Here is a 21076-nt window from a genome sequence, read left to right on the forward strand (position 1 = left end):
TGTTCTGGGGAACAGCAACAGGTTACCGCTCTAATATTGCTTATGGAACATAATGATTCAAAAACTACCCTGTTGCCTTTATGGTTTTCATAACTCGTATTTCAGAATAAGTGTTGATGAAAACTGCTTGGTTAAAAGACCAGGATTTAAAGTGCTGCATCACAGAACGACAGCTTAAACCCAGACAGATCTACTTTCTCCCAGTGGGACGGGTCAGGAAAAAAATGGGTCACATTCTGTCTCTTCTTGCTGAGATGGTTGTCAGGAAAAGAAACAAGATTACAGGATAATACTAGCTTTAAACCACTGGATTTCAAGGGAGGACACTTCTATCTGTATTCCTCTGAAATTAAAATGAAAGCTTGGGATCTGGTGATTTCTGTGTAATATTCAGATTAAACACGTGTGATAAAGGAATTTTGTTTAACCATCAAGTCTGCTTGAATATTTTTTAAGTAAAAACACAGTTTTACCTAATAGTTTTATGAAAAGCTGCATAATAGCAGCAGAACAAGCTTTCTATTTATGGGCAATGAGACTGTTTGCACTGGTTAATTCCGATGCTTTTACAGAACTTCTGCAGATATTGTCCTGATTTCCCGCAGGGATTCTGTTGTACCTGAATCAGATTAGCAGAAATGATTTGAATGTAATTGGAAATCCAGGAAGCAGCTTAGGGATGTAATGGGTGGAAAAACTGGGCCAAACTGCCCAATGCATGATGAGGTTTGTCTGCCCGATGGCTCCAACTGCTGAGGGCTTCTCTGTGTTCATGAGTTTGTCGGGTTACAACCACAAACTTAAATGTGGATTTTTCTTCATAGACAAATACAAAGTAGCAAAATTGAATACATCATCAGAAAATGGAAAGAGTATGACACAACTGCAGACATACCAAGACCATCCATCTAACCTAATGGGTCAGGTAACTTCACACCGGACCACAACCTGGTTTCTGTTTCACCTCAAGTTCCTTTCATTTAAAAATAGGATCTCGGACTGCTGAGCATCAGTCCAGTCTTTTTACTTGCTACTCCAGGTGTGTTGCTTCTGATGTGTCTGGTACAGGGACGGCTTAAAACAAAGATAAATCTGGGTGCTAGATCTTGAAGCTTTGACTCCAGCTAAAGTCCACAGTTTGTAAATCTCTCCCAAATTTTTTAATGGGTTCCTTTTTAAGGCTACCAATATGCCTGTTGATTGAGCATGTTTTCTGCCACACTTTTTCCTTCCACTCAACTTCCTATTAATAGGCTTGAATACATCACTGAACATGCAGCTTCTTTAGCAACGACCTTGTTTGACTTACCCTCCTTGTGGACTGTCGGTGACTATCTGCTGGACAACGCTTAAATCAGCAGTTTTCCCATGACTCTGTATAACATTGGAATAGCATAACATTTCTGAAACAAAAATCGTTTTTTGTTGCTCTTAATCATCCATAATCATAAAAATGAACAGAAACTACTAAGATATATCGATTTTTAATAAAACATAGATTTCAGTTTCTGAATGGAATTACTGTAATCAGCTTTTAGAAAACTCATTTAAGATTTAATTGTATACTGGAAAGTTTAGATCAGGTAGTGGCCAAAGTGCGGCCTTCGCATTGATTGTGTACAGCCCATTTTTATTGCCGAGAGCATTTAAAATTTTGCTCCAGATAGAGAAAATCAACAATAAAAAGCTAGAAAACCATAAGATTTTCCCTTAATAAGGCAACAGTGCAAAACCCTTTATGTTACAGATCTACAATGATGTATATATCCCTATTAGAAATTTTTTTTAAATAACGAGGTAAATATATTCTACAGTAATTTGTTCATGTTTTTATAAAAAAAAAAAAATCTTTGGTCCACTAGTACTCTTACTGACAATGTTGGCATGCCTTTCAAAAAGTCTGGACAACACTGGTCTAGATCTAAGCATATCTATGTATTAGAATGGCCCAGATAAAATCCAGATGTAGACTTGAGAACTGATGATGAAATTAAACATCTAGTTTACCTGATCTTGAGCTCATTTGCAACTAATTGGCCAAATTTGCAGTTCCTAGATGTGCAGTTTGAGACATCAGAGGCCAGAATAAAAGTCCCCACATTTGTTTTATTTATAAGATTTTGATAAGCATTGATCCATCGCACAAAAATAGAGGTTTGTTAAATTATTGTTAAAAGATGATGAAATAGACACTATTTTGCATTTCTGTTAAAAATCAAGATCATTGCATTTGATATTAGTGCTGTTTTTTTCGGCGACTTCATAAACCTTTACATACGAGTATCTGCAAGGGCTCCACATTAAGCCACTAAATGGTTGATTTCATGAGAACCGGCTGCAATGAGGATTTTATTATTTAGCCAAACTTTCCACATGTCCAGACCTGCCCCCCCTAATCCAACCTGCTGGCTGACCAGCCGCAGCAGATTGGCAGCTGTACTGAAAAAAAAAATAATGCTTTGAGGCCAAGTTGATGGCATTTATTGCACTCAGCAGTAGTTTTGCCCCTTTTTCAGTCACATCTGGTTAAACAGCTTCTTTCACAGATAAACAAATGGCAAACTATGCTGCTTAGTAAGGACATTCATGCTGCTAGCTTTAAAGTTGAACAAAACAGAACCAGCATTTGTAACAGAAGCTTCGAGGGATCTAAGGTCAACACTGACCTGTCTACATTTTACGTGACGGATCAGCACTCTGTAAAGCCCGACTGTGTCTTTATACGACTGCAAGCACCAAATGTACACAACACATCCAGTTTTATAGTTTATGTAAGTGTTTGGAGGAAGGAGGGGGCACGGCGTACTGAGATTAATAGTTGCATCATTCGGAGCCGTTACATCCCCATGGTTAACACTGAAAGCACTAATCCACTTGTGATGCTGTTACACAAGTTTCTAAAAATAAAATTACATCTTTGAGGGATTGTATAAGGATATTTCAGCTCAACATTTCTGCTGGCCACATTCAAACAACCCCACATAAATACCTCACAGAAAATATTCCTTGAGTCATGCTGGGAAGAAATAAAGGAGTACGGTGTTCTCTAGGAGTCCTTAAAAGTGCTAATATAGAAGTTATGCTGTTTTTATTCGATAAAAAAACCCAAACACACGAAAAAATTGTTATTCTCTCTTTTTATTTATAACAACATGGGTGGGGGACAGATCTACTGGGGCTGCTGCTGCTGATCCGGCATGCTCCTGATGATGTCAGAATCGCCTGAAGACAGAAAGCAGAGCAAAGTCAGGAAAACAAATAAATGTCACATCTCATACAGTTCAAAAACCATGCAGTAAACTCATTGCTGCTAATCTGCAGAAAAAAACTAGAGAGTAGGAGGAGAAATGTTACTTGCAAAGCATTTTGTGAACTGGCCAAAAGGCAGGGGCAGTTCACTCAAGTGCTCCACATAGCTTTGATCTAGCGAACCACTAGTCCTGAACTGGACCACTTTGGCACCCAGGTCCATCAGGGGCAAAAAACTTTACTTTTAAAAGGCAAACAAGTCAGTAGTCAGCTCGTTGACGGTGCTCATGTAAATTCAGACATTTACAGCAGCCTGAGCCAACTTTATCTGGCTACTTTGTAGAGACACTTGGACTAAATTCATATTCACAGATGTAGTGACTAGTTTTCCAATTCTTTACACCAAATAGAAAAAGAAGAACCAAGTCACACCTGGAAGACCAATATTGCAAAAACAGGAGAATGTTTAGAAATACAATGCATTTAAATTTCTGTTCAAAAATAACAGTCCAACATCTCTAAGTCATTCAAGTCATCATTCAGATGAACAGTGAACCTTGATTAGAAAGCTGAGCGGAGCCTTAAAAAAGGAAAACTATCCGTCCAGTGGTTAGAAGCAGGAAAAGCTATTTTAAGCTTTGATGAGCTGCAGGCCGGACCTACAGTTACCTGTGAGTACTGTAACAACAAACATCCAAATAAAGACAAGTCTTCGGCGCAAACTCCCTTTGTTTGAAAATAAAATGACATACTGCGGAGAGGTTAGTACTGGCCAAAAACACACTGACTGGTCTAGAGAGAAAGGGGAGAAACATTTTGTTCAGTGATGAAAGAAATACTGTTCTTTTATGGGATTTTTTTGGACCCCAAACACAACAGCAAATGAGCTGCATTCTGGTTCAAGATCAACAAGATTAATCCTATAGAGTAGTCAGCCCAAACCTGAGGCCCTCTAATAGCGGAGACAACTTGTGGGGTGATAAACACGCCGTTTCTGAGGCAAAACCAAAAAAGAAAATGCAGAGCAAATGAAGTCTTTTCGTTCTGTTCTGGAATAGCTATTCACATGGGCCAGAGGTTGGTCAACTCCATGTAACAAAGCAACTAATTAGTTCAGTGTTTCACAGGAAGATTAAATGTTCAAACATGTTCCGGTTTAATTTGTGAAGAGAAACGGAGAAGTTTTTTTTTAAACTATATTCATTGTTCCTCACTTTCTGTAAACTGTTCTTCATGTTTCGCTTTGGAGAAAAACAGACCATGTTCCTAATGTATTTGCAAGTATGCAAATAACTGATACACAGATTTTGAACTTTACCAACTTCTATAAAAACCCAATTATAAGAACACAACAGTACATTTTATCGCCAGGTGATGACCAGAGCTATCGACTCCTCAGTTACATATCTGACCCAAGACCAGTGTGAGTTAGCTGCACAGAACAAGCTTTTGCTCATCTGCACAGAGCAGATGAGAAGATGCAGGTTCTTACCGGGGTCAATGATGGCCAGTGTGCACACCCTGTAGTACTTTCCGCAGGCGGTGCCAAGCTCAATGTTGTTTCCACTGTAGTGGTGAACGCCGGTCTTGGCCAGCATGGCGTAGTACTCTATCTCAGATTTCCTGAAGATGAAAGAGAAAAAAGCAAAGTGAGTCAAAGCAGCCGACATTCAATGCAAATAATGCAAAACTGACGAGTGTAACTCACACGCAACATAAACAAGTCCTTTCACAACTGAAGATAAATCGTTTGTGCAGACTTTAATTACTAAAAAAAAAACAATCATATCACTGGACCTTTATTTAAATGATATTGGTAATCTAAATAAAATTCAAATATTCAACAAAAATTTTTTATATCTTCATATCTTTACATGATATGAAAATTAAGGTTTTAGCGGTTTAAATTTTGATTATTGGAGGGTTTGTTCTGGGAGATTTCTGTCTGTATTAGCAGTTCACTGGAGCATTTACAGAAACCAAGAGCAAAAAGATAAAAAAAAAATATATCCACAAACAGTGAATATGCAAAAGGGGCAACTTCAGGTGCAGAAAATGACAAAAGTGACTATCATTTCAGGTGTGTTTATATGGCCCGGTGCTTTCCCTAATATGATCAGGGTAAAAAAAAAAAGAAAAAATAACTAAAAGACACCAAAATGTTTACCCCACAATGCACTTAAACAAGCTCCATTCTGTATCACAATGCCAGTTCCTAGCCCTGCTGCTATTGAGTACTTGCATTTAATTTTTACTTTGCCATCCTATGGTTCCTATTCATTGATGGATTACTGATAGCCGTTCCTGTATTTTTACAGCACTTTGAACAACTGATGCTGATTATACTTCTAAACACGGTCACATTTATCTGAAACAACAGAAGGTGTGCACGTGTATGTTTTTACACTATAAATTCAAGAACAAGATGATACCCCCTTAAAAGGTATAAGGCAACCTGGTGTTCACTGATGCCATTTTATGTCACCTCTCATTAGCATTTCAAATGTGTTGGGACAGCTACCTTAAAAGCAAATTTTTCCACTGGATTCACCAGCGTTTTTCAGCGTTAAGAAAATGCTATGTAATAAAATAAATATATTTGCTTCACTGCATTCAAATGTCTAGGATTGTACTGAGTTTGTCCAAGCAGCTATGCACGTCTTGGATAGTGAGAATAACTTTACGTATTACAAACTTGTGAATACATTAAGAGAAGCATCAATAAATCACTTACAGATCAGAATCGAACAAATTTCCTTGGATCGGCTGACATTGGTGATCTGTAGATCTTGCAGCGAAAAATCTGATTTATTCCCTCTTATTTATTAAATGCATCTAAACTAATAACCCCCACCATTATCAGTAGACCTTGTAGTGCATTTTTCACTCTATGTGTAAAGTCAAACATATATTGATATTTGTGCAATAAAGGGGAATAACTTCAACAATTTAAAAACACTATCCCACTAGGACTCTGTGCTGGCCTATGCCTATTCAATGACTTGGAATAGAGTACTGTAATGCTATGCTATTCTATAATTGACATGTCATCAATCGCAACATATTCTCAAATCTATTGAGTTATGTACCTAAGAGCAGGGCAGTTGTTGGCCAGAATAACCAGCTTGGCTTTTCCCTGACGGATCATCTTCTGGGACTGCTTGTAGCCCAAAACATACTTTCCACTCTTCATCACCAGTTGGAGACGAGAGTTTATAGACTCCATGGATTTTTTCTGAACAGAAAACCAAAAACAAAAAAAAGAAGAAGTCAAAAGGGATGGCACAGCGATAACTAAATTAAACATCAAAACGATTACAAAAATGAGATATCACAATCCAATGGGCTAACGTAGATTAATGTAAACAAGTGTCCACGTTTAAGCAGTTTTCTCGTGTTGCATTTAGCTAACTAGCATCAGTACCGCTGCAGATTGAATCGGGTTTTCGGGACACAACCCGAGTCATGTGAATAAAGCTGAATGGACAGCTAAAAGAAAAAGCATATGCGCAATGTTATATCTAAATCAAGCAGTGACAATCCAACTAAATTCCACAAAAATTCAAACATTTCAGTTTGTTAGCCACGATGCTAGCTAGTAGGCCACGACGGAAACAGGTCTCCACGTGAAGCAGCCGCTTAGCCTGCCGCAGCGCGAGAGCAACACCACTCACCGTCTTCTTTGCGGCAACCATATTTGCGGTTTAGTCCGGACCGGCCAACCTGCGTACGAATAAGAAGCGGGAGAGGAATACAGTTATGGCTTTATCTGTGTAATAACGTTCGGAAAATGTGAACAATTTAGTGTTAAAAGTCGGAGCTCGACCTACAGTGAAATCACTCCAATATGGCCTCGGAGAAAAAGGAAGTTACGTAGTTTGTTGCGTTGGTTTGTTCTGTTCGGTGTGCGCCAGCAGTTACTGCGCAGACCGCTTTTCTGTTCTGTAGGGAAATAAAATAGTAAAAATAAAAAAAATAATATAAATATATATTTTTTTAATTTAGCTAATATATGATGTTTGACGAAATTATATAAAAGCTTGCGTAGCCTTTAACAATTAGCAGATCACACTGGGTTTATGGCTTGGAATCATTGGGAGAAACACCTTTCCTATATCCAAGTTTCAAATTTTAAGCTAAATAAAATGCAGCACAAGGTTTATCAACAATCCCAACGTCAAAATCCAATATGGCTGCCACTCTTCGAATGTAATGAATTTAGGAACAAACTGTTTATTTAAACTTCTACGGCAACCTGGAACTGACATTGGGGAAAAACCCATATAGCGTCCACACAAAATACTAATTTGTCCCCACGAAATACTAATTTGTCCCCACGAAATACTAATTCGTTCCCACGACATAGGTATAATGTGATAACGAAATACTTAAACAGCGCGCTTTCTCAAACATACAGAGTAACAAGGCAACGACTGGATGGACAGGGATAGTCTGCTCGAGTTTTATTTTGGGCAGGGGAGGAGCTACAAAGAGATTCTGAAAAGTCTGGCATCTCAATGAATTCTCAGAAGTAAGAGGCATTTAAACAGAATATTGAAACCCAGGTGTTAACCCTTCCTGCTTCCATTTCCTGACCGTGGTCGGGAAACACAGGGGAGATGCTTCCTCTAGGGCCGAAATGGTTGCTCACTTCAGGGTTAACTCCCTGTACCTGCGTGTCATGGGGGGGTGAGACTTCTATGTTAACGAAGGGACCGGATTGCTGAAGCTGGCTGAACTTCCTCCCCGGTCACCGTCGTGAATACTGCCAAACCACACAACCGCATGCACACTCCTCTTCTCTCTCTGCACTCTTCGTGGTCCCAGTCTGACAGCGCACAGCACAACCTCACATATGCACATGTACACTTTTACACACCCACCGTATATTGAGCTCCATCACCTCTGAGTTACACATCTCCAGCAACACAGGTCACTTGATGCCTACTTTGTGGGAATGAATCAGTACTTTGTGGGCACACATTAGTATTTCGTGGGAATTAATTAGCATTTTGTGGGCACAAATTTGTATTTCGTGGGAACGAATTGGTATTTTGTGCGCACACTATATATTTTTTACCCCATGTCAGTTTCAGGGCTCCGTAAACTTCAGATAGGCTGTAGCTTAATATATCAGTCATTTACATACAGTATAACCTTCATTACTGAACCTATAAATAGGTTCAGTAATGTATGAAATACTGAGAAATGCATTATTTACTTGCATTGCTAACTGTTAGCCTGATTACTAAGTACATTCATTTCCAAATCCTACTTTTTGTTCATTTGCAGCAGAGTTGAGTGTCATAATATCAAGCTCACAGTTCTAGTTTTCCTGACAGAAATGCAGCTGGAAGATACCAATCAACCCCAACCTCAAAATCCAATGTGGCTGTTGTGCTAATAAAACTTTTTAGAAGTTGCAATAAGACTTTATTTGCACTTCTAACTGTTTGCCTCAGTATCATACATGGTTCCTGTTCAGACCTCGTATTAATATGCATTTCTGGCTGGGCCAAATGAAAGTAGGCTTCACTGATCATGAACTACATGTAGCCATGTCACACATAAGCAGTCAGCAACAATCAGGACAATAACAGGTTTGCTGATGTTTCTGTAACATTACATGGAACACTCAGTCCCGTATTTAGACATTAATACAGATGAGATTCACCTCAGTCACAATTTTGTAGAGTTTAAGTGTCAAAACCCTTGATTTGTTTAATTATGCGGCTTAACAGCGATATGAGAGGACTGCAGGAATTAAAAAATTGTGAGACTTCGAAAAGCTCACCAACAACACACAGACACTAAGGATATAAAGCCCTAAAACAGGAGTACAGTAAAACACTTTTGCCTTCAGCAGCTCTACAACCATTTATAGTAGACACGTAAACCACTGAATCAAAGTGAGTGGACATTTCGCACACCTCTGTTGACAGATTATGTGACTGGCAAGATACATTTATTAATACAGAGTCAACGACATGTACAATTAGCTCGAAAACGATCAAGTCAAATTATATAGCACAGAGAAAAAAATTAATAAATCACCCACCTACTCTGCTTAATGCTATCCACTTATCAACAAACTAAGTAAAAGTTGTGACTTCTTAATTAAAGAGATTTCCAACATCGAGTTTATTAAAACTGAACAGAAAAATGTTGGATTTTTAGAACATTCCCTCAGACAGCTATGTATTGTTTTAATTAGCTGTCAGCAGTATCTGAGTTTAACAAGGCTGTTTTTTTCCCAGATTAATAACTGCTCTGCTTGAAGGGATTCATGTCAGGGGATACTTTTTGTGTGCTTTATTTATACTGTGTTCAGTAAAGCAGATGCAAAAGTCCAGACCAATTCTGAATGTGGTGTGCAGAAAACGGTCCTCTAAACACTCATTCACACCCGTATGTAGTGCTGTCCAGATGTAATTGGACCACCCAGCACAGACATTAATGTCAGATGTGAATGAGGTCATGGATCAATTTGTGTATAAGCTCCTTTGTTTCTGAATGTATAGAGGGGAGAAGAATGTGATAGTCAGTCTGGTCATTGAGCAGAATAAATCAGCGAATTACATTGGTTTTCCAACTTGCACACGTAACATGGTTGGATTAAACATTGCATCACTTTAAGGTCTGACCTCTACTTATGCAAATTGCACATGGCCTGTGATCCATGCCTTCCATATTCCTCTTCCTGCTAACACCATCCCTCACACTGTTTTTCAAATTACTTTTTTACATTTTTGTGTGGGTGGGATTTATATTCCTATTTTCAAAACCAATTTTTGTCCAAATTACACTTGAAAACATTTTATTGCAACATGCAGGTTCTATGCAATATTGTCTCAGTTCAATCAAGCATACCATTAAATAAAAACAGAAGATATTTTATTAAAAGGTAAAATAGATTTTTAAATGTAATCACTCAAAGGACTTCAGTCTATTACTAAATATAAATCTAAATTCTTAAAAGTGTTTATGCCGCTTGAACCTTCTCACATTTTGTCACGTTTCAACTGTGTATTTTTCGGGATTTTACGTGATAGACCATCACAAAGTAGTGTATAATTGTGAAGTGGAAGAAAAATTATACTATGTTCTAAAGCCTTGTTACTAAAAACAATCTGAAATGTGTTCATCAAATTCTGATACTTCCAAATAATTTGGTGCAGCCAACTGCCTTCTCATATAAACTACAAAATAATCAACTTATATGTATTTGAATGACTACTACAAAAACCAACAACTTGAAATCATAAGGAGTGATGTTGCAAAGAGATAATTATATCATGTAGGCCATTCCAAGATTAAATATTATGATACTAATTGAAAAATTGATACAAAAAAGTGCATGGGGTGAACAATGTGTTATTTCTCTTTACGTCTATACAAGAATTATACACTTTTTGTTTCAGTAGAACAGCGCGGTCCCAAGGCACAAGCAGACTAAGCTGCTGCTTAGAGCCTCCAAACCATCAGGGGCCCTCTAATAAGTGCTTAAATTTCATCACAGACAATGGAAAATGAGAACGCTACTTAAATTTGACTTTCAGCATAGATTAATCAAAATATTTTAAATTGTTTAAAATTACTTTTTTAGATCCAGTGAATAATAACTAATTATCTGTGATTGCTTTAAAGTTTAGTCAATTATATCTGAGCCTCTATTCTTCATTCCACCAATCTGTATTTAAAAAGCTGAATGGTGGAGATGATCTCAACGGGAAGAGGGGCCCCAAATTCTGTTTAAGGCCCCATACAACCTCGGGCCAGCCCTGCAGTAGAAACAGCGACAGTCTCCCTGATTCACCTTCCCTCATTTGGTGCCTCTGAATAAAATATGTTCCTCTCAGCAGTCTGCTAGAAACACAAAAACTAAAAATAAAATTTTACTTCAACTACGTCGAAGCTTGAACATACCACTGAAGGAACCTAAAAACCCAATTTCTCAAACAGGAAGCATTTGCGCCACTGCGCACGGCACCGGAGAACCGATATCAGCAGCTTGTCTTTTGGCCTCTCCCACCAGCCGGTGTTTTGAATTTCCCCATTTAGACAAGGAGACGAAACAATGAGCGCAGCGTCATCGCCGCAGCTACAGCCCGTTTGCACCTTCTTAGCGCGAACTCCTCCATTCTTCAGTGCGCACTTTGCAGGATGGGATGCTCCACCAGCTCTCAAACTTCAGCGGTAGACACGACTCGACCCAACAGCAAGCCCGAGGAGAGTAACGGAACCAGCACCAAAGGTGATTAAATAAAGAGAAGTTATTAAAGCTTATTAAGACATGTATAAATGCAGAAGACACGAGTTGAGTGTGCAGATAGTTTTGACATAAATTTTTTAAGGAGCTGGTATATCAAATTCATAATAATTTACTTTAATCAGTACTAACAAAGAAGTATAAAGGTAATAACTTAAAAATAATTCTGGGATGAGCATGTATTACCCATAACATTTATGTACGCCTTAAAACCAGTTGTCCTCCTCAAATCAAATGTATAAATCAATAATAAAACTTCAATTAAAGAAATGCCATAAATAGCCCTGAGTGTGTCTGTGGGAATGGTGTCAGGTTAGAAGTTCCCCACCTTCTCCATATAGAGGTCAATCATATCATCTAAAACTGCAGTGAATATAGTTTAGATAAGGGATGCAAATTGCTGTCAATGTTATTTATCTGGCTCCAGCCGGTGCCTTTTGTGTTCACTAGGAGTGAGCCACATCTGAACAGGGACAAGGATAAGAAAGTTTATTGCCATTAGTTAACAGTGGCTTCTGGCTATGTCCTCCCAGAGAGTGACACCAGAGCAGATTTGATGACAGTCTACGGTTTCAGAAGGAAATGGAGAAGCAGAGCTGGGCAGGATTTTGTTGTGGGTCAGAGGGGGCACCTGCTTTGGTGTAAGTTAACACTCCTGTCACGGTGGAAAACAACCTGGCTCCAGATTGTGCATTTTTTTTTGGAATGAGGGGAAGTTATGCTATTAGGAAAGCTATGTGTTTGAATAGAACGTGTGCAGTTCGTCAAAGCAGCTCAGACAAGGTAAAATATTCACTAAGTGGGACCTCCTCTGAGCTGAAAGCATGCAGACACAACACTTTAAAGAGCACACAATGTCACATAGGAAGCTGGGAAAGTGTCTCTGACCTCTCTGTGGAGGTCGCAATCAAAATGACATCCGTCAGCATAATCAGAATCAGAATCAGAAAAGCTTTATTGCTAAGTACGTTTTTGGACATACAAGGAATTTGTTTTGGCGTAGTCGGTGCAATACAATACAAATTAAACAGTATAAACATATCTACAATATAATATAAATATATGTGCACAGTTTTAAGTGAGTGAGAATAAATGTAGAGCAGTATAAGATGCCAGAGCGGTACAACAGTGCAGGTGATCATTGTGCAAGTATGGTAGTGCAAGTAAAGCAGGAGTCCAAGCTGAGCGTTAATGTAACAATGTAACACACCAGTTAATGTAATGTCATAAAGGTCTTTCTTTTCTTACTGGCTCTAGGTTTGAGTTTATCCCTGTCTTCTTGTTATAACTATCTTGAAGGTCAGATGAAAATTTGTCAGGATGTCTCCATATTTTTGCATGCATCTTATTTTACTTCTCCGGATGCCTGAGAAAGATAAAAAGAAACACTTTTTAACCCAAGGCTCGCCCTTCTTTAAGATACATTACCCTAATGCCAAATCTTTTAGTCAAGTCCTTTTAATATGACATATTTAGTCTTGATTAAAAACATCTCTGTGGTTTTTGGTTGTCAATCAGCTTTGTTTCAGCTAACCCTTATAATACTGAAACCTGAGACTTAGGACTTATGTGATCCATGCAAATTACATTAATGCAAACCATTCCGCCCCAGAAAGTCTACAAGGAAGTGATACAACGTATCAGCAAGATATACAGCATCTTGTCCATGGCGCAGTCAACTGTGCTGTTAGTGTTCCTAAACAACAGTCCTCATAAACATTAACTTAGGTTTATGTGTGAACAGAGGTCCTTTAAAAGACATCATCTCGCTTTTGATCTAAAATCTAACAAGTGTAGCAAATGTTAGGAAGAGGAAAAGGTCCAAACAACGCTTTGCTTTCCTTGGATTTGTTTGTTTTATTGGCTTTTATCATTTTGGTGAAAGGGGGATTTTTAACTGGTTTCATGCTCAGAGTTTGCTTCGCAGAATCTGGCCCGATTTCAGCAGCCGTCACGATTCTTTAAAAGTTAATATTGTTCTTATATATCAACAACAAATCAATGCATTTTCAAATCATATGTGTGGAAAGTCTTTGATCCATTGAAATACAATGCAGCTACAACATGTTAGTAACAGAAACTGGGCATATTTTAACTCTTCCTTCTGGTTTTGTATTAAGTGAGACCAGTAGCTTCTACGTGGGCAACACAAACATGAAGAACACACAAGCAAGCAACATTACTGTTGCTTTTTCATGCAGACACCTAGAGCCTAGGCCCTTAGTGTTTCTGTTTGTGCTGGTAGGTGGTCCAAGGAACCACAGGTTCTACCACTTACCTGTGTTGCTGTGGTTCAGGACATCAGTTTGTTGAAACAGGAAACTGTAGTGTTCCTCTTCATGGGGATATCCGTTAATGAATTTAAAGTCGTAGAAACATGTTAACCCCTGACCCCTGCTGTATTATAGTTTATTATGACAAAAGACTTTCGGATTTACTCTGCATCTTATCTGCACTTTGATGACACTGGAGGTTAAATTACTTTAGGGACATCAACTTTGTTTGATAGTCCACACTTCTAGACATACTGTAACTGTCATAATATAGGCATTGCATTTAAGGACATAGATCGTATAAACATGCAAGCAGAAATATAAAGGAGGAATTATTTTGAATTAAAACACAAAAATATGACTACATATTATCCTGGACACATCATTCCCACAGTGAAACACGGTGGTGACAGCTTCATGCCGTAGTGATGCCTTTCTTAAGTAGGAACAAGAAAGCTGGTTTAAAGTTGGAAGGTAGATGGAGCTAAATACAAAGCAATCATAGAAGAACAACCTGTTAGAGGATCCAAAAAACCAAGACTGGGGCTGAGATTGAACTTCAAGCAGGACTACAAACCTGAATCATACAGGCAAAGCTACAATGAAATGGTTTAGAGCAAAGCATATTTATCTGGATGGTCCATTCAAAGCCCAGACATAAATCGAATTACAAATATGTGATAAATGGTGTTGACAGACGGCGTCCATGCAGTCCTCAGCTATTTCGCAAAGAAGTATGGGCAAACTGTTAGTCTTTAAAAGTACAAAGTTGGTAAAGAAATATCCAAAAGACCTGCAGCTGTAATAATATGTAATGGTGGTGGTACAAAGTAGACTCAGAGGGGCTCGACAGAAATGGACGCAAAACTGATATTTTTATTTTTACAACTGATGTTAGAATTGTGAAAGTCTGTCATTTTCTTTCCACATCAGCTATGCACTACTTTGTGTTGTCTTTCACATAAATCCCATGTAAAATATGTTGAAGTTGACAAAGTGTGAAAAACTTTAGGAGTATAAAGGCATTGTATTTTGTGATACAGCACTCCCAATTATTGAATATAATGTATACACTGCGGATCTACTAAGATATTCTTTGATTCTGTGCTGAGTCATTATACATGTGCCTAACAGGGGCGGCCGAGGAGAATGGAACGGTAGCCGAGGACAGTGAGACCATTCCAGACCAAGCACCAGCTGAAGGCAGCAATGCTAAACCTGAGAGCAAAGCTACTGCAGCAGCTACATCTACAGAAAGCTCTCCTGCAAGCCTCCCAGCAGGGCAGGAGTCCCCGCCTTCAGCAGACACCAAACCGGCAACAGCAGGAGGAGCAGAAGATGCACCAGTGGAGGGACCGCCTGCAGACAGCTCTGCTAAAGCAGAACCTAGCTCCCCAGAAGTTGCAGCTCCAGAGCAAGGTGGGTTAGAGTTAAAAATAATAAGCAGCGACATGCACAGGGACTTACTGAGAGTTGCTATATTGTGCTACAAACATTTCAGCAGAGTGTAAGCTGCAGAAAGCTCACTTATATTTGGATTCAGCTTAAATTCTTCTGAAAATTTTCATCTAAACCTTCTCTATATTCACTCTTCAAATTGAAGATAACTTCCTTAACAGATTCTCTTTTTTTTAATGCAAATTACTCCTGATATGCAAATCTCCTTAGACAGAGTGACTGATTACAGCCTTGAGACAAGTGTCAGGCTGACTTCTTGAAGTTGTGAAACAGATGAAATTGTGGGCAAATCATGCACCCATGTGCTTTTTTTCTTTGAGAACTCAGAGCAAAATTTAATATTTGAATAGCTTGACTTCGGTGCCACTTGTCACAAAGTACGCTCAGAGTTTTTGCTTCCCAGTGGAAGGAAGAGATGTGCAGATTTTTCCGCTGGGCAGGTGTAACCGTGTCTTTTATATGTCCTTGTGGAGGTACATAATGTCCCATCTATGTTTCCCCAGACCATCCCCATTCCCTGTGCATTTCCTGTAACCAGGTAGTATCCAACAACAGACCGATACAGTTTCAGCTTTAATAAAAACACCAAGTTGGCTGCAGGAATGTGTTTCCAGGCCGCACTTCTAATTATTTTGCTTGAGCTAAAGAAACTGACCCGGTGTCAGTTTGCTGGATCCCATTTCAGTGATCGGTGGAAATGCTTTCATTTTTATTATGTACATTTTTGACCTTTGACCATAAATAGGGTTTTATTGGAGGCTTTAGGTTTGGTAGCGACACAAAGCAATGCATAGCTAATTGTGAAGAGGAAGGGTAATTATATATGGTTTTAAATTACATTTTTAATCTCGGTATAAATCTCAGCTGTTCTGAAAAGGCCGGCAGAGGATTCTCAGAGAACAATCCAGTACAAAGGTATCAGGAAGACTAATGAACACAGCAGACAGGACAAAGATGACGTTGTGGATAAGCTTAAAGCAGAGTTAGGTTAGGAAGCAATTTCTCAATCTTTTTGAACATCTTGTAGAGTTCAAAACATCATCTGAAAATGAAAAGAGAATGGCACAACTGCAAATCCACCAAGACATGGCCATCCACCTAAGCTGACAAGCGGGGCACAGAGAGTGCTAATCAGAAAAGCTGCCAAGAGGTCTATGGTATATCTGGAGGAGCTGGAGAAATCCACAGCTCAGCTGGGAGAATCTGTTGATAGAACAACTATTAGTTGTTCGCTCCACATATCTGGCACAAACTGAAGAGTGTCGAGAAGAAAATTTGCCACAAGTCCTGTAGGGGACACACCAAACACTTGATTTGGTCAGATGAAACGAGAATTGAACTTTAAGGCCTACAGGCAAAACCATTATTGCACAGCATCCTAAACATATAGTGAAACATGGCAGTGACTGCATCAGGCTGTGGGAATGCTTTTCCTTAGCAAGGACTTGAAGCTTGTCAGAGATGATGGAAATATGGATGGAACTAAATACAGGGCAACCATGGAAAACAACCTGTTAGAGGCTACAAAAGCGACTGGAGCTGAGGTTCATCCTCCAGCAGGACAACAACCATAAATACAGAGACAGAGATACAACGGTATAGTTTAGATCATTGGCATCTTGAAATCCTGAGGAAATACTTTAAGATTTGTGGTTATAATGTGGCAAAATGGGAAAACTTCAAGCGCTATGAATACTTTATTATTCTTTATCATCTGACTATAGCCATATGTTAAATGCTAATTGCAAAATGACAAACCTTTGTGTAGGACGAGTATTTTATCAGATGTTTTTATTCTAGATATTTTATCTTAAATAGCAGATCTGGGATCAGAAATTGATGGGTGTAACCAGACTTTTGAGATTAAAAAGATACCTTTAAAATCAACATATTTTAACACTACAGAGTTATAACTTTGACACAGACTTAGTTTCTAGAGAACATTTCAGGTTTGTGCAGAGATGATTTCCCTGCTCTTATGTCCACATGTGTACACTGAGCTGCATGATACAGTGCAGTTTTCACTGCTATCAGCTCTCAGTGATGCAAATAACATGTAGCGAGGTCGTTTGCTCAACAGGTCAACGCTTCATTTGTCCTCTTTGCTGAATGCAAAGCATCCAGCTCTGTAACAACACAGGCCAGTGAGGTGAAAGCTTTTAAAGAGCAACACAAAAGGTTTACTCTTCAAAAAAAATAAAGAAAAAGAAAAATTTAAGTATTGGCCTGAAAAAATTATTGAATATATTTTGAGATTATCTTCAAATCTGTTATATTTCCAAGTGGTGCTGAAAAAACATAACAGAAATGAAAACAAGGCTCATCAGCAGGCATATCTTCAAGGAAAGGTTGGGGGGAAAAGGGCATCCACAAATCAGAGACTTACATGCTTTACACAAAGCACACCTCCACCACTTTTAAACAGCACCACATTTTTTTGTTTTCACCCTCTATGGTGTCCAACTTGACTCGTGCTCAGATCCGGCTGGACCACAGCTCTGATCAGATGTTCGGCAAATGTGATTTCAGCACTTTGTTGTCAATGCGGCTCCATTAAATTGCAATGTGAGTCCACAGAGAAACCGGAGCACTTTAAGGGGCTTCCACTATGTCGGGCAGCAGAATGAATCTTATTTTCACAGCCAACGCAGAGATGATAGTGTGTCGCACAAGCAGAGCAAACTGAGAAACTCAACCATCTCTGAGTCTGTTAGAGCACAATTTTAGGGCTCATTTGTTGGAAATCTTCAAACAGAAGCCTTTAAAGAGAAACAAATGAAATGAAGCAAGTAACCAGGTGATGCATGTTGCCATTCATGGGATTTCGCACTTACACTATTACAAATATTAGCATTCATGTTGGAATTTATCTTTATTGTACTCTAATTTCTATGTAGAAAACAATGTTAATTTATATTTGGTGAAAAAGGGACTAAACTTGTAAAAATGATTAGAAAATGATTTGCCTTCCACTTCACAATTATGGACCGCTTTGTGTTGGTCTGTTACATAAAACCCCTCAAGAATATGTTAAGATTTGTAATCGTAACATGAAAAATGTTAAAAAGGCGCCATATAGTATGTCCAAATCTGGATCATCCTTAAACAGTAGTGTCGCAACTCTGGCTCGGGGCCATTTGTGGCCCTTGTTTTTCTGCAGCCCCCTGACCCAAACCCAAAAATGACACAAATTGTTGCACCGGCACAAGCAGTTCTGCAGAGTTGAGACTTACCTATTAAAATCTGCTCAAAATGGAAATTACTAAGTAAAACACAAAATGTTGTTCTTGTAATAACCATGTTTCTTTTGCTTTTATTTTAATTTCAAACATCCCGCTAAATTTGCTCAAAAGCAGACATGGACACCCCCCTTGATAAAACTCGGTAAAATACATTGAATGCTTTCAGAGAAAGCATGACCCTTATATCGCCCTAGTTGCTGAGAATAGGCAATTAATTATCCAAAGAAGTAGGAAACTGTAAGACCCTTTCCATGTTTCACATCTACAATGATTTATAGATCTGTTTTCTTCAAAAATCGGACTTGTTTTAATAAAATATAGCATGTTTAGTTTATTGTTGAGGAGGCTAAAATAAAACATGTTTTTAAGTTATTAATCCATGTGCCTGTGGAGACATCCAAACAGAGGACTGGCAGCACTCATGGTTTATATTTGGATCCTCCAGTTGACATGCAAACTCTTGTAAATCAGGGCTTGTATTCACAAATATTCTCAGAGTCCTCTCAGAGAGCTCCTATCTTAGCCTAAAAAGTCCTGCCAAGGAGTCTTAGCTTAAGAGTGATTCAGTTCGCTGCTAAGGGGGACTCTGAGCAAGGAGACCACAGAAATTCTGATCTTAGTGAGGAGGTGTGGTTGACCTTGTTGCTAGGTGTGACGCTGTCTTCTAAGAGCCGTAATTGGTTATTACACACCCCCCCCCCCCCCCCACACACACACACACAAGAAAGACTAATGCGTTCCTATTAATCAATGGAGAGAACTTAATTAAGAAATGTATTAAAATATTAAAATTCAGTATTTTACTGTGATCTTCTTGTATAATGAGGTTTAGTTTGGTAAAATGACCAAAACAAAATGGAGAAAGAAAGGTGGAGAAAACCAAACTGAACAGAGGAGCAGAGCCTGCTGGTGGAGGAGAATAGAGGAGTGTTGAAAGGTAGATTTGGTCCTGGGATCACGGTGCGAACAATCAGGCACTCCTGATCAGATCAATGCGTCGTTCCCTCTGCTTTCAGCATCAGCCTGGAATGTGAGCAGCTCTGGTTCCTGCTGCAGTCAGAAGCTAGAGAGGAGATAGCAGCAGACCAGAGAACTTCTCCACAGACGGGGAGCATTGCAGATGACCATTTAGACTCAGGCTACTGACATCATCATGTACTATACAGCAAATACTTATTCACCTCATTTACATCTTTCTTCTATTTGTATAGCGCTTAGACTATTGTATTGTATCTGATCTAGAGTGTATGTATTTTTTTGTTTTTGTTTTTCCAATTCTTTCCAAATTTAGTTTTTTTAAAAGCATTTTAGTCTGTAAATATTTAAATAATTCGATTTTGTTTGTAATTTTGTTCACTCTTTATTCATGGTTATTTATTATTGTATCTAATATTTTTTTATTATTCCTAATATTTCATTACTAGAGGTGCACCTTTAATCTCTCTAATTTCCCCCTAGGGGGATGATAAAGTTTATCTTATCAATGTATTAATAATTGTATGATTGATATAAAAGTTTGTGTTCGTTTATTTATTTGTTTAGTGGGTAGATCCCTGCTTGATGGAGCCAGTAGCGTTTTAATAATTTGCTGTTGTATGGAAGTATCTCTCCTTTCTCTCTATCTTTCCTTCTTAAGACACTCTGAGGCTCACTTAAAGTCCTCTTCACTACTCTTAACATTTCCTCATGTTAGAAGCTCTCTTAAGGCCCACGATGCTTCGTGAATAACCTATCTTACCGAGGGAGTCTAGTCTTAGGATTCTTTGTAAATACAGGCCCAGATTATAATGTGGTTGCTTAAATTCGTTGTCTTTGTCTCCACAAGGCACAACGACTGATTCAGAGCCCCAACCAGAGGTGGCACTGGGTGAGCAAACCTGCATTTTTATTACTTTTCTTTTATATGATATACAAAACAATACAGCATGCGCTCCATTCTTACATGCTTTTCCTCTGTGTTTCCAGCACCCAGCGAGTGAAGCATGACATGCTTGACCACACAGATGGGTTTGCTGGAAGAGTCGCTCCCTGTCTGTATGCATGAGTGAAAGTATGTCTTAGTGGGAGTTTGAGGGAGTGTGTGGAAAAAATATTGCTTTGTTGCCAAGATGCTGAACTTAATGACCACTTTTATTCAGGGTTCCTCTGTCACCATCCTTGATGACGTACAACTACAGTTTTTACTGTACATACTGTAGATGGAGGATATTATCACTGGAGAGATATTTAGATTATTAATTCAAATCAATATTTATTATCTGTATAGAAATATGTTTAACTTAAACTTAGGGTAAGGATCAATTCAGATTTTTTTCTACAAACTATGTTCTGACAAAAACCAAAGTTTATTTTAAGCTAGCCTGCTGTAATTTGATTTACTGTAGTTGTTATGAGGTGCTGCCTTGCAGAGTTAAATAAGAATATTCTTATGTGTCATGATGATGAAAGCCTGAAATCTGTTATAAGCTGTGAACTGTCACATAAACTAAAAAGGCAGCATTAAAAAAATGACACCTAAGGCGTTTTTCTTTTAATCAGTATATAGTGACAATTAATGGGGAATAGCTGATTTATTAGTTGCTTCT

The 21076-nt window shown here is 38.5% G+C and overlaps 2 protein-coding genes across 2 annotated transcripts; one reads left to right on the forward strand and one right to left on the reverse strand.

Annotated features, from left to right (window-relative positions):
* Window positions 1-3122: 3122 nt before the first annotated feature.
* On the reverse strand, window positions 3123-7183 carry rpl30 (ribosomal protein L30). The gene is made up of 5 exons (XM_047382948.1): window positions 7080-7183; window positions 6924-6972; window positions 6339-6484; window positions 4742-4872; window positions 3123-3222 (listed from the first exon to the last, which is right to left on the reverse strand). Exons 2-5 carry the CDS (start codon window positions 6942-6944, stop codon window positions 3170-3172), a joined length of 351 nt encoding a protein of 116 aa, XP_047238904.1. The 5' UTR covers window positions 6945-6972; window positions 7080-7183; the 3' UTR covers window positions 3123-3169.
* Window positions 7184-11295: 4112 nt separating this feature from the next.
* On the forward strand, window positions 11296-20565 carry si:dkey-284p5.3 (uncharacterized protein LOC557830 homolog). Its single transcript, XM_047383219.1, has 4 exons — window positions 11296-11503; window positions 14926-15210; window positions 20317-20358; window positions 20457-20565. Exons 1-4 carry the CDS (start codon window positions 11413-11415, stop codon window positions 20468-20470), a joined length of 432 nt encoding a protein of 143 aa, XP_047239175.1. The 5' UTR covers window positions 11296-11412; the 3' UTR covers window positions 20471-20565.
* Window positions 20566-21076: the final 511 nt, after the last annotated feature.

This window comes from Girardinichthys multiradiatus, chromosome 13, assembly GCF_021462225.1.
Source record: "Girardinichthys multiradiatus isolate DD_20200921_A chromosome 13, DD_fGirMul_XY1, whole genome shotgun sequence".
Taxonomy (NCBI): domain Eukaryota; kingdom Metazoa; phylum Chordata; class Actinopteri; order Cyprinodontiformes; family Goodeidae; genus Girardinichthys; species Girardinichthys multiradiatus.

What these genes read in the sequence shown, in the direction of transcription:
- si:dkey-284p5.3 (XM_047383219.1), top strand. Translation starts at nt 11,413, where the DNA reads ATGGGATGCTCCACCAGCTCTCAAACTTCAGCGGTAGACACGACTCGA. An exon ending in TAACGGAACCAGCACCAAAG is followed by an intron (nt 11,504 to 14,925) that starts GTGATTAAATAA and finishes TGTGCCTAACAG; the next exon opens with GGGCGGCCGAGGAGAATGGA. An exon ending in AGTTGCAGCTCCAGAGCAAG is followed by an intron (nt 15,211 to 20,316) that starts GTGGGTTAGAGT and finishes TGTCTCCACAAG; the next exon opens with GCACAACGACTGATTCAGAG.
- rpl30 (XM_047382948.1), bottom strand. Translation starts at nt 6,944, where the DNA reads ATGGTTGCCGCAAAGAAGACG. An exon ending in TGGTTGCCGCAAAGAAGACG is followed by an intron (nt 6,485 to 6,923) that starts GTGAGTGGTGTT and finishes TTTTCTGTTCAG; the next exon opens with AAAAAATCCATGGAGTCTAT. An exon ending in AACAACTGCCCTGCTCTTAG is followed by an intron (nt 4,873 to 6,338) that starts GTACATAACTCA and finishes TTTCATCTTCAG; the next exon opens with GAAATCTGAGATAGAGTACT.